This window comes from Nansenia antarctica (genome assembly GCF_963989245.1).
Source record: "Nansenia antarctica genome assembly, chromosome: 3".
NCBI classification, from domain to species: domain Eukaryota; kingdom Metazoa; phylum Chordata; class Actinopteri; order Argentiniformes; family Microstomatidae; genus Nansenia; species Nansenia antarctica.
Genome location: NC_137688.1, coordinates 34,094,859 through 34,109,347, shown reverse-complemented (window position 1 = coordinate 34,109,347; position 14,489 = coordinate 34,094,859). Strand labels below are relative to the sequence as shown.

At 43.6% G+C, this 14,489-nt stretch overlaps 1 protein-coding gene across 1 annotated transcript; it reads left to right on the top strand.

The window, feature by feature from the left end:
- Positions 1–2,664: 2,664 nt before the first annotated feature.
- triqk (triple QxxK/R motif containing) lies at positions 2,665–8,429 on the top strand. Its single transcript, XM_080525702.1, has 4 exons — positions 2,665–2,785; positions 5,708–5,793; positions 6,810–6,895; positions 8,003–8,429. The coding sequence occupies exons 2-4, from the start codon at positions 5,733–5,735 to the stop codon at positions 8,102–8,104; spliced, it is 249 nt and encodes an 82-aa protein (XP_080381828.1). The 5' UTR covers positions 2,665–2,785; positions 5,708–5,732; the 3' UTR covers positions 8,105–8,429.
- The last annotated feature ends 6,060 nt before the right edge of the window (positions 8,430–14,489 follow it).

Genomic DNA, 14,489 nt, shown 5'->3' with positions numbered 1-14,489 from the left:
CAGGCAGACAGACTGGCAGGCAGACAGACAGACAGGCAGGCAGGCAGACAGGCAGCAAGGCAGACTGACAGACAGACAGGCAGGCAGATAGACAAACAGACAGGCAGGCATGCAGACAGACTGACAGACAGGCAGGCAGACAGGGAGGGAGACAGGCAGCAAGGCAGACAGACAGACAGACAGGCAGGCAGATAGACAAACAGACAGGCAGATAGACAAACAGACAGGCAGGCATGCAGACAGGGAGGAAGGCAGGCAAGCAGGCAGACAGACAGGCAAACAGACAGTCTCTGCCCCTCCCTCTCTCTCTCTGTCTCTATCTCTCTCTCTCTATCTCTCTTTCTCTCCTCTGCTATAGTCTCTTCATGCTCCAGTGCTCTTCTCATAAAACAGAACAGACAGATCAAAAGGATATCAATCACAATTCTAGCATTGAATGTCCCCCCCCCACACACGCACCTAAACACACACACACACACACACACACACACACACACACACACACACACACACACACACACAGGGCCGGCCCGTGGGTCTGTTGGGGCCCAGGCGAGATCTTGAAAATGCCCCCCCCCCCCCCCCTCGTAGTAAAAAAAATCACCTGGTCACTGGGCCATCCTAGTAGGTAGTGTCAACAATGCCTATGTCAAAGAGATGACTTGGGCAGATAGTGATTTTGGAATGTAACAAGCATTCTGATAGGCTGATGGCAATAATGCACAGTGAATCAGCAGTGTTAGGAGAGTAGTTAGGCAGATATCTCAATTTGGCCTGTAGTGGCTTCAAACTATTTAGTAACCACCGTCCAGGCAAGACAGGGGTTTTGACGCACATCCAAATATTCAAACCAACAAAATCGTATATCCAGTCCAGGTAGAATTGCAACAAAAATATGGATTTATTAAATATTCTTTAAATATAAACATAAAATTCACACTTTAAAAAAAAAAAAAAAGAGATAAAAATAGATAGCAAATAGATTAAAAAAAAAATTAAAACTCACCAGCCACCGCTGATAATATATTCTTAAATATTCTTCAAATATAAACATAACATTCACACTTTCCCAAAAAAAGAGATAAAAATAGATAGAAAATAGATAAATAACACAATTATAAAACTCACCAGCCACCGCTGATTTGGCAGTATAGCCCACAGTAGTTCACAGTATATTTCTCAATATGAATCACAGTATATTTCTCACAGTAGCCTATATATAACTCACAGTAGCCTATATATTAGATCTTGACTCTACGTGCCTTAATAGCAGCAAAATCATTGATTACATCATTGTATGAGATTCTCTCACTTATTTTATGATTCACACTGAGAATCGCAAGGCCAGTGAGACGCTCCTGGGACATTGTGGATCGTAAGTATGTTTTAATTAGTTTTAACTTTGAAAAGCTCCTCTCTGCACTGGCTACAGTTACTGTTACTGTACAGTAACAAGACTTGTTTGGCTCGATTGCGAGGTTTCACAATTCCCGACATGACGACCTTTTAATCAAACCATTTTTATTTTATGACATTATTATTATTATTTTATTTTATTTATTTTTTATTATGAGTGGGCCCCCCCCCCGTCTTTCGGGGCCCCAGGCGACCGCCTGTATGGCCTGTAGGACGGGCCGGCCCTGCACACACACACACACACACACACACTGGCACGCACGCACGCAAGCACGCAAGCACACACACACACACACACACACACACACACACACATAAACACACGCACACACACATACACATGCACTGGCACGCACGCACACACGCACATACACACACACACGCACACACACACACACACACACACACACACACACACACACACACACACACACACACACACACACACACGGCCTTCTCCCGTGGTTCCCAGTGAGCCCCTAATGAGACACTTCAAACAGCTCTCGTCAGACATGTGACCCGTCTGAGAATCTCTCTGTTCATATTTTCCTTTTTTCCCCCCTTCATATTAATTTAATCACATTTCCTATGCTGATGATACGGCCTCCTCCCGCGCGCCGTGGACTTTAATCCCAATCGAATGAATAATTACACGCTGGAGCGTTGATTAGGACCCGCCCTCTCTCAGCCCCGTGGGACAGGTCTACTGCTTGGTCATCCAGGACTGGTCTACTCCCTGGTTGGGCTGAATTCATTGACGTGATTATTATCTTATTATCAGATATTATCTTTGGTTACCTCAACTAACTAGCAGGTTAAATATCTGTGGTTACCTCAGAGTTACTTAACTAACTAGCAGGTTAAATATCTGTGGTTCCTATCCCACTGGGCGGTTGAGAGGTAGCTCGTATTAAGCATTTCATTGTATGTTTTTATCGTATTTCTTTTGAACGAGCCACTCGGTTTTTATTTGACAGCTGAAGAGCGTGCTTTGTGTTGTTGTCCGTGAGCCCCGCCTCTCTCTCTACTATTGATTCAGTCTGTCCAGTCCTCGTCTCTGATTAGAGGACACGTGTGTCTGTCACTTCGCGACGGTTGTGTTGTTGTCTGTGAGCCCCACCTCTCTATCGCTACTATTGGTTCAGTCTGTCCAGTCCTCGTCTCTGATTGGAGAACATGTGTGTCTGTCAGTTAGCGACGGTGTAAACCAGGAAATTATAATTGAGGACGTGATGTGTTGGCGTCCCGGATCGACCTGGAGCGAAGTACAATCAAACCGTCAACTATCTTTACCATACGTGTCCAAATACCGCCGACAGCCACCTCGGCGATGCTCAAACACCTCCAATAAACAAAGTAATTCCGCCAAGTAAGTAACGACGTCTTGTAGCCTTTTTAGCCAGTTATTCGTGCAACATTCATTTCAGAATCATGGGTCTGTTGCGGAATAGCCTATGAGGGAAATGATCACGATGAATTAAACGGCTCTGTAGTCTACAGTAAACTATTTTTGTGTTCGTGTCGGGTGAATGTATAAGCCCTTTTGCACCCAGATCCTAACCCCTAGTCCTAACGCTAACCCCTAGTCCTAACCTTTACTACCGAATGCAGCCTGTGCTCTTCGCTGCACCCTACCCTATGCATCCTGTCAAAAAGCCTCTTCTGCATCTCCCTACTGTAGACCTTTAACCTCTTCTGCTGAAAGCCCTATTTGATTGATTTCCTCCTCAAAAACAGCAGACCCAAGCTAAACTGCTTATCACATTAGAAATATGATGATCAGATGCAAAAGCAGGATGCCATTTGATAGGTATCACCTTGACTCGACGTTGACGAGTATAAGAGAGTAAAATTCTTAGGCATCCATCGGTTCCTTCCTGACATTATGTCTTGATGACATTATGTCCAGATCATAGTTCAATGGATTCAGAAGGATGTTAGGTCTTCAATAACTAATTAATAATCAAATGAATGCAGAATTTGAGCCCAATTATGAGCCTGGTAAGTAATTACTGATCAATGGCGATGCGGTAAATGAGGCTGCTTCATCATTACCACCTCTTTTGAAATCCTTAACCAATAACACTGTGGATGTCAACATTGTCGGGTGGTGTCTTATGCTAAATCGACGGTGCAAGTGTGGCCCTAAACAACCTCATAGACTGTTTCAGCGGCCTAAACCGGCCTAAACCAGTATTCAACTCCCCTCCAGCGAGTGTTGGTTTAGACCAGTGTTGGTTTAGACCAGTGTTGATTTAGACCAGTGGTGGTTTAGACCAGTGGTGGTTTAGACCAGTGGTGGTTTAGACCAGTGGTGGTTTAGACCAGTGTTGGTTTAGACCAGTGGTGGTTTAGACCAGTGGTGGTTTAGACCAGTGTTGATTTAGACCAGTGGTGGTTTAGACCAGGGCTGCCACAAACGATTATTTTCATAGTCGACTAGTCGCCGATTATTTTAACGATTAGTCGACTAATCGGATCATAAATTACAGCTTATCGCACAATTACTCAATCGCTCTTATTTAGCTATCATCTTCTAAATCAGCTTCTAAATTTAGTTTGAAGTTGTTAGTTGTTGTTGTAGGCATGTGCTAACTAAAAATAAAGACAATTAAAATGATTGTTCACTCAAAAATAGATATTTTAATGAACTTTGCAGATATATTTCTGGCATCACTTGCATGTAATGTAATGTAAAGAGTAGTAGAGGGTGCAAACTGCTGAGTAAAATGAGGTAGGCTAGGCACTAGGCAACCAAAAGAATACAAAAACAAAAATAAATACTTGTACAGAGTACAAAAGTTTTGCTTTGCTTCACTCATCTCATAGTAGAACGCGCCTTCTTAGCACTGTAACGTTAAGACAACATTTTTAGCTATTTGATAAGTATCGCATTGATGACAACGTAAAATAATGTAAGAAGGCTTTTAACGTAACGATATCGTTAGCCAATAACAAGCTAACTAGCTTACCGAGACGAGCCATCGTCTTCCTCGTCATCTGCCACAACGTGCTTCCTTTTTAGATGCTCGCGCATCATAGACGTGCTGCCATGATAAGCGAGTTCAGCTTTGCAAATTTTACATTTTACATTCTTTTTTTCAACGTTGTGGTTGAAATGCTCCCACACTTTAGAGGTACGAGGACAGGAAGACATTTCTCTGTTTGTTTTTCCGGGGAAGTCACGTGTGCCCCGGATGACCGACACTGCGCATGTACATCAAAGACACTGGGAGACGCTAGCCAGTGGCAGCTTCAGGGAAAACGAATGCTTATCGAATGAAATGAATGGTCTTTATTGTCATTGATATAGTACAGGTACCAAACAACGAAATTTGGGAGGGGGGGCTCGGCTCCCCTGGTGCTAGGAAAAAAAAAAAAAAAAAAAAAAACGCTTATTTCAGCTCCAAAAAAACATGCGACTACGGCGATTACCAAATATGTCGGCGACGATTTTGGTAGTCGACGTCGTCGAGACTAGTCGACTAATCGTGGCAGCCTTAGTTTAGACCAGTGGTGGTTTAGACTAGGGATGCTCCGATCTGGATTTTTGGGGCCGATACCGATCACCGATTTTTTTCCTCAAGATCAACCGATACCGATACCGATTTTTCAAAAAATACATAACTGTAGGCCTACTGACTGGATAGCCTACATATTTTTTGCTTTTTAGACAAAAGTTTTGATCCATTAGGCACCAAGCAAACGCAGACCCATTTTTATGGCATAGTAAAAGTCTGGCCTATCACCCAGTTAGGGCCTGAAGCCCAAGTCAGTCGATATGGCTGTATAAAAGACATCATAAACGTGGCCTTCATGGTTTACATACTGTTACGTCCTCCTATGTTTTCTGTTCAGTTATTTGTCTTCCCCAGGGGGCAAAAAAATATATAAAAAAAATCGGTTTTTGCGATCGGCCATTTTTGCCGATCACCGATCGAGTCATTTGGATTGAAATCGGCCGATTTAAATCGGTGGCCGATAAATCGGAGCATCCCTAGTTTAGATCAGTGGTGGTGGTTTAGACCAGTGGTGGTGGTTTAGACCAGTGGTGGTGGTTTAGACCAGTGGTGGTTTAGTCCAGCGTTGGTTTAAACAGGCTGTGTAGTGGATTACCTATGCATTGTAAACTAGTAGCAGATTATATATAGTATACATCATTCTTTCTGACGGAGTTATATATATCAGATGTTTCTGACTCTCTCTCTCTCTGTCTCATGTCTGTCTCCCTCTCTTTCTCTCTGTCTCTGTCTGTCTGTCTGTCTGTCTCTCTCTGCTCCTCTTTTCCCAGGTGAAGGAAGGAACGGTGGAGGAAGATGGGGAGGAAGGATGCGGGTGCTGCTATGGCACCAGTGGACCAATACCGTAAACAGATTGGTGAGTTTCTCCTCTGAAGCGGCCAATTAAGAAACCAATTAAAGTGACGAAGGGATATTCTGATAAAAGAATAAATACATTACTGTGCGTGCGTGTGATCATCTCTAACTAGGGATGCACGATATGCATTTTTTCCGATACCGATAACCGATGTTTACCCGCTTCTCGTGGCCGATAACCGATATGAGAACCGATATGATAACCGATATAATTTCACAGTTGATAACCTGTAGATCATGCACACCTGAAGGTAAGAAAGGCTGTCATCCAGGAAACCGGAAACAAATGCTGCTAATAGCTAGCGGCTAACAAAGCACAGCACTACGAAAGTTTAAACTGTATTTTAATAACATCACAACATGCTGATAGAACATCAACATGCTAAAAACACATAACTACACATAATTAGATGATCACACAGTCCTTGCTTTTGAACACGTCCTAAAACGAAAGTATATTTACAAGCCATGTAAACCGATAGCCGATTACCTCCGGACAACAATAACAATGAATCAATTCGGTTGTTAAGTCGTAACGTGTTTCCGGGTCCAACGTTGGCTGAGTCGCTCTCTTCGAAATGACTCAGTAATAATAATAATTCATTATATTTATATAGCGCTTTTCCGAGGCTCAAAGACACTGACAAATATGGGAAAAACGGGAAAGTGCTGCGTCCCTTGTTGTATGAATAGATCAGAGTCTAAAAAACGATCGAACTGTCATTCTACCGCTGTAGTACACTGGTATTATGGTGCAGGGAATTTCTGGTTTCTGCCTCAGAAACTCTGAAAAAATGTCCACACCGTTTCGCTCTCGTCTCTACACTGCGTGGCTGTACGCAGGCGCAGCATCATGAGCGCTACAACCGGAACCGGAAATATTTACGGCTTCATATTATCATCTCTATATCGGCTAAAATTTAATAAAACCGATAAATATTTAATAACATTAATTTCCCAATATCGGGCCGATAATATCGTGCATCCCTATCTCTAACCCTATCCCCCCCCCCCCAGGTAAACATGACTATCAGAAGACCAGATCGTCTCTGAAGGCGACCAAACTGAAGGCCGAGGCGAAGAGGAGCGCTCCAGGGATAAGGGTGAGGTCACTTCCTGTCTGTCCTCCCGTCTTCCTGTCTGTCATCAAACTCTCCCCCTGATTGGTCGAAGCATGATGACCCACATTACAGCTAACCGAAGAGATCTACCGGACTAACCACGTTAGTTAAGATAGGAGTAATGAAGATACCTACACTTGAACTAGGTTATGTATAGGTGTATATATAGTTAGGTCTGGGGGTTATTCCATCTACGTCGCTAAAGGAACCTGGTCAGCGTCCTGTCTTGGGTTTATATTTTCACTCAGAAAAGTAGTTGTTGAGATGTTTCAGCTGCTTGACTGAGTCTCCGGACAGAGAGGACATTAGCAGTGAGGCGGAACGGTCGGAAAGATGAATATATGCCGCTTTTAGCAATATGAGCCTTCATTAAGCAGCTCTTTAATCCAATTAGATTAGCCCGTGAATCGTGAATATTGATATCCCTCATGAATTATGCATTTTGTCACACTTTAAGGGGATGTGTTTTCAAAGGTTGGATTAAGTGTCCCTGTGGGGGACGATGAGAAACCACCTCCCTCCCTCCCTCTCCCTCTCTCCCTCTCTCTCTCTCTCTCTCTCTCTCCCCTGACTGGACTACCTCCCTCCCTCCCTCCCCCTCCTCTCTCTCTCTCATTCTCTCCTTCCCTCCCTCCCTCCCTCCCTCCCTCTCTCTCTCTCTCTCTCTCTCTCCCCTGACTAGACCACCTCCCTCTCTCCCTCCTCTCCCTCCCGCCATGCACGCAGGCACGCACGCACGCATGCTCATACACACACGCACACAGAGAACAAGAGGGTTGTTAAACGGGTCTTAATGAGAACCCCTGCTGTCGAAGAGGAGGACCTCGTTTGAAATCAAACGCTACTCCTCTACCTCTCCTCCTCCCCCCAAAACTCCAAATAGAAACTCAGGCCTTTTTAAAATATTATTTATTTATTTATTTATTTATGTATTTTACCTATTTTATTTAATTTTTTCTTCAAATCCCTATGACGTTCCTCAGTGAACTGCACATTTTGATGTGAATAAAAGCGAGTAGGGTCCGTCTTGGTGTTTGGGATCTCGGTCTAACATCTTTGTTTCTCTGTCCTCTCTGTCTGTTGTTACAGGACGTTGTCTTGGTGATTGTTGCCATCCTGGGGTTTGTGCTGTGTGTCTACGCCTTCTTCTACCTCAACCTGGCCACAGAGCTGGATCTAGACCTGGACTGATGATGGGGGGGGTGGTTAGAGGGGGGGTCAGGAGTGATCTGGACCTGGACTGATGATGTCAGGAGTGACCTATACCTGGGGGGGTCATTACTGAGTTAGACCTGCACCTGAGCTGATGGGGGAGAGGCTGGCTGGCTGGCTGGCGGGGGTCATTATTAAGAGACCAAGGAGATCTATTGTAACTGCCTTTCTACGAGATTATCATCACTCATGACCTCTGTCTCGGTGATCCTTAACTTTTTCACTCTGCAAAGAAATATTTTCTTTTTACTAATTTGTAAATGTAAATCTTTCTAAACCTCAACTTGTAAATAAAGAGGTTGTTATTGTCTGAACATTGTCACAGTTTAGTCCAAATTGTTGAGAAGAGTAGAAGAGTGAATTTCTCGATCAGTCGCGTCATGAAGGCAAGCGTCTGTGGAGCGGCCTGAGTGGAATGGAATGGAATGGACTTTATTTGTCATTGCTACCGTACAGGTACCAAACAACGAAATGTAGGAGGGGAGGCTCCCCTGGTGTTTAGGAAAGGAAAAAGAAAACACATTTTAGAAAAAGCATAGATGCATAAAATCACAAGAAGGTAAAGTGTTGCTCTTGTTGTGGATATAATTGATTCTTAATAGATTTAGTAGAACTTACAAAGCACAAAGAGCTTAGATCAATTGTCTCCAAAGAGGCCTTTTATTAAGCCAAGTTTACATGAGTGCAGAGATAAATAATCAGACCAATAGCAAGAAGCAAGCAGAAAAAGCCCCCAAAGATGGGTGCGACTCATATTTATAGACCTGTCCTTGGTCATGAGGTCACTATTCTTGGGAACCAATCATATTATACAAATCTGTGATTACACAAGTTATGGCCCTGTCCATAGTCAGAATTATTCACTGCGCCACAGATTTTGGCACATCCCTTACAGCAGGGGTCTTCAACCTTTTCAGCCCAAGGACCCCTTGGACGAAAGACAACCAGAACAGGGACCCCCACATGTAATAAACATTTTTAAGTGTGTTCCTCTCCTGTAGCGGCGCATAAAGAAGCGAAGAGGCGAGTTTGTAGGGCACTCTTCTTAATAACATTTACAGCCTTTACAACAGTGTCCATAACGTCGGCAAACTCAGCCATCAGTCCACTCTTTTGCCCAGTCATAGCGCGCGCACCGTCGGTACACACCGCGACACACTTTGCCCAACTTAAGTAATTTTCACCGAAAAAGTCATCAATCACTTTGAAAATTTCAGCACTTGTTGTGCGTTCAGGAAGCTTCTTACAAAACAAGAACTCTTCACACATTTCGTCTTGGTCAACAAAGCGCACAAATGCCAAGAGCTGGGCGTCTTTGGACATGTCCACTGATTCATCCAACTGGAGTGCAAATGCCGCCGCCGTTTGTAATTTCTCAATTAACTGCACCCTCACATCCGATGCCATTTCACCAATTCGCCGAGCAATTGTTGTGTCTGACAACGGGATAGTCTTCAACTTTTCTGCATATCCATCATTCCCAAACATGGTCTTGCACATATCAGTGGCCGCAGGCAATATCAAATCTTCTGCAATTGTGTATGGTTTTTTACACTGGGCAACGCGAAGAGCAACTTGATATGAGGCTTTCAAAGCAAGCTCACCGACTTTCGCAGATTTTCTTATCATTGTCTGTTGGCCTTGGAGAGAGTGCAGACGAGCCTGAAAGTAGTCCAGTGCTCTATCTTGTCAGTGGCCATGGTTCGTCTCCAAGTGTCGTTGCAGCTTTGATGGCTTCATGCTTTCGTTTGAGAGCGTCGCCGCACAAACAACACACACCGGCAATTCCACTCCTTCGGTTTCTTTGAAAGTAAATCCAAACTTTAGGTACACTTCTGAATATTTTCGGGACTTTTCTCTTTTGCGTTTATCTGCCCCTGGGGCAGGCGCTGCTGGGGCCGAGGTGGAAGGAGTAGCCGTTGGATCTCGAGCTCGAGGTCTCGTTACTGTTACAAATGTATCCATCCTGCTTCACTAATTAATAGTAGTAACTAATAATATATTGTTTTTACTTTTAGTATTGTTATGCTAAATATTGATCGCTAACGATATGCTAATTATTGACTATTACTTCAATGTAGTTCTGTTGTTCTGTTCCGCTGTTCATGTTCTGTTGTTCGCAACACCTAGCTTGCTATAACGGCTAACGTTCGATTCTGCTCCATGGGAATAATTTATTTTGTAAATAGTTTTTCGTCAAAAGTAGCTTATTATTGCCTATTGATGCTTGTAGTTTACTCAATATAACTTTTGTTATATTTTTTAATTGTGCCAAATTATTTTGGTGAAAATGGTAAATTATTCAGAAAAAAATTGGCGGACCCCCTGCAGTACCTCTGCGGACCCCCTAGGGGTCGCGGACCCCCGGTTGAAGACCACTGCCTTACAGGAAGGAAATGGGCCTTCCTTGAGTGCTAGCTTCGCCAAACTGAGAGACTTACATTTCTCAGTATAACATGATATAAAACCACTACACTCTTCTCGCAGTGCTGCTGGAGGTGAGGACAGTGGAGCATTCTCTTATGCAGATCTCTCTCAAAAAATTGTCAGTTTGAGCTGGAAAGATTCAACGGCCTTGTACAGGTCAGCACCAGGGTGATTCCTGCCCTACATTTGCAAATTGAACTGGTTCAGGTGGGAGGACCGTGACATCGTAAATGTAGCATTGCTGTCATTCAAAAAGTCAAGACAGGTTTGTGTCTTCTGGCTTTTCAGGAAAGAAAACACGTAGCCAACGTACAACATTGTGCAACAGCAAGTCCTTAACCCTAACCCTCCAATAGAGCCCTGAAAGCTCTGTGTTGTAGACTACAAAGTTGACGAGCCGCATCACAGTATCCATAGTTTCCTTCATCGTCCCACATTTTGTGCACAAAACTGATTTGAGAGAGAGACAGAGAGAGAGACATAGGGAGTCCTAGAGAGAGACAGAGAGAGCTCTGAGTACACTGTAATTGCCCCCATCCTCCCCGGCCATTTTTAGAAGCTAAATGTCAGGTAATATCACACACACACACACACACACACACACACACACACACACACACACACACACACACACACACACACACACACACACAGTGTGAGTGCAGGGTTAATGGCAGCACGCCTGCTTACCAGACCCTTTTGAGGACCAGTCATTGCCGGAGCGCCGTCCGTCACAATTCCTAAAACTTTGCTTTTCTCCAAATCATAAAAAAAAAAAAAAAAAATCTGTAAAAATAATTTCACCTGTAGTGTGCCCATGTAATGGGATCAGACATAGCAACTCCTCTCGAAAAAAAAACATACAAAAACAGAAAGCTATTCAATGTTGGTTCTATCACAGGACTCGTCGACGGCTAGTGACATGGAATCTGCCTTTTTGAAATCGGCAAGAACGAATGAAAAGCAATCCTCCACTAAAACTTCTATCCTTCTTGTTGTGCTATTATCACACAGTTTGTTTGATTAACTCGGGCACAGATTATTATTTTTATTTCTTTACAGCTAGGGAGGCAGGGGAGAGGATACTACAGCTGCTAGCTAACTAGCCTGGTGGAATTTGTTGTAAACATAATTAGCTTCAGTCTATTCGGTCCCATGTATTAGCATAGCATGTATTAGCATAGTATGAATTAGCATAGTATGAATTAGCATAGCATGTTTTAGCATAGCATGTTTTTAGCATAGCATGTTTTAGCATAGCAAGTATTAGCAAAGGCGTCTTGTCCATTTGTCCGATTACTATTATTATACGTACATATTGTACGATTATACGATTACTATTATTCATTCATTCATTCCTTCCTTCATTCATTCATACGGTTGCCCATAACACACGCTACACAGTTTTATTGAAAATGGCTTAACATCTTTATGAAAGTAGGCCTGAGGGGAAAACCATTCGTCTTCTTGAGTGGTAACACTCAATGTTACACTGAAGAAGACGAATGGTTTTCAGAGACATTCATCAATGGCAGATAAATGATGAAAGACAGACTTTCCAATGCAAAGTGGCAACAAATGAGGGCCGTCTTTAACATTAAACCTTGAATCAATAAGATGGCCGGAGGGATTTGCATGGTGCCAAGAGGATACTGGTATGTCATGAAGTAAGGAGAGAGAACACCTGAAGAGACAGACACAGGAGAGACACACACAGGTAGACACAGGAGAGAGACACACACATGTACACACAGGAGAGAGACACACACAGGTACACACATGAGAGAGAAGGACTCCACAGAGAGAGATACAGGTGAGTGATACACCTGATTCTAAATAACTCAAAATAGTTATCATTGTCTTCTCTCATTTACCAGTAGATAGATGGATATATGTTCTAATTAATGTATTTTAGATGATTTGATTATTGGGCCGTCTAAGTATTTCTTTACTGTTCATTAACAACTTGTAACATATTGATTTTGCATTTTTCTTTTAAACCACTGTCAGCATAGTTTCTGAATTTTAAAACAGTCCTTGATCTATGAATATGATCTATTATGAATATTACTTAATATACCGGTGAGTGACCTTCTAAATAACTCAAAATAGTTATCCATGTCTTTTCTCCATACCTATCCATATGGATATATGTTATAATTAATGTATTTTAGGTTATTTGACTATTGGGTTGTCTAAGCATTTGTTTTACTGTTTAGTAACAACTAGTAACATATTTATCTATATCTCAGCATATTTTCAGAATGTTTATAAAACAATCCTTGATCATTATGAATATGACTTCAAGGAGAGCAGAACAACTGTCTTACCTCATCATTACCAAAACAACATCGACCTGTCACTCAATTGTTAATGCTTTTGTTGTTTTGTTTACAAACGTGTTTAAAACTACCTTGAGTGATGTTGCTCTCATGAAAGGTCATTTCTTGAGCACTACAGCGATATTGAAATCAAGTTAAATTTGCATTCACATTTTGTTAAATGAAAATGAGATGTATATGTGTGTCATTGGTAAATTCTAAGGTTGAAGATATCCATCTCTAAACCTTGTAGGTGCAGTGATGTCATTGAAATCAAGTGGTATTTGCATTCACATTTTGTTAAATGAAAATGAGATGTACAATGTGTGTGACAGTGGTGAGCCATGCCCATTAGGCCTTCAGTAGGACCCCCCCCCCCCCCAAACCCTGAGACTGCATCAGGCCTTCAGTAGGACCCCCCCCCCCCCCAAACCCTGAGACTGCATCAGGCCTTCAGTGGGACCCCCCCCCCCCCCAAACCCTGAGACTGCATCAGGCCTTCAGTAGGACCCCCCCCCCCCCCCAAACCCTGAGACTGCATCAGGCCTTCAGTAGGACCCCCCCCCCAAACCCTGAGACTGCATCAGGCCTTCAGTAGGACCCCCCCCCCCCCAAACCCCTGAGACTGCATCAGGCCTTCAGTGGGACCCCCCCCCCCCCCAAACCCTGAGACTGCATCAGGCCTTCAGTAGGACCCCCCCCCCCCCCCAAACCCTGAGACTGCATCAGGCCTTCAGTAGGACCCCCCCCCCCCCAAACCCTGAGACTGCATCAGGCCTTCAGTAGGACCCCCCCCCCCCCCAAACCCTGAGACTGCATCAGGCCTTCAGTAGGACCCCCCCCCCCCCCCCCCAAACCCTGAGACTGCATCAGGCCTTCAGTAGGACCCCCCCCCCCCCCCAAACCCTGAGACTGCATCAGGCCTTCAGTAGGACCCCCCCCCCCAAACCCTGAGACTGCATCAGAACCAAAGACTAACATGACAATTATGACACCCTGTTCTCTCGTCTAGCAAACGGTCGCAGAGTATTACCCCCCCCTACCTGCTGGACATAAGACTGCTAAACTGTCACCCCCCCCCCCCCCCCCTACCTGCTGGACATAAGACTGCTCAACTGTCACACACCCCCCCCCCCCCCCCCCCCCCCTACCTGCTGGATGAAGGGGAAATTACTTAATTAAGTCTATCAATTGTGCCATAACCATGTATGCAAGTGAATCGATTTAAAACCCAGTGAAATTAAAGAATCACCATGTAGGCTACATGATAAGGTATTTTAATTATTTGGTATTAATTATATGTTTTGGATGGACTTTTGAATGGTAATGTCAAACTGACATCTATAGTTATAACAAACTATTGTGATTGAAGAGCGTGGGAGGCAGCACTGTAGATGTTCTTATTTCATCTGTACAGACAGGAGACAGGTGTGGAGGCCTGAATGAAGCCCCAACCACCAGCCATGCAGTGGGGTCTATTTCTCCTCTCTGTGATGGGTAAGTGTCTTACAGTAATAGTACTTGTGTGTTAGTGGGCCTCTGTGTACGTACATAAATGCACATGTAGACTTATGCACAATGTTGGTGTACCTCACATAGATATAGAACACTGTTCA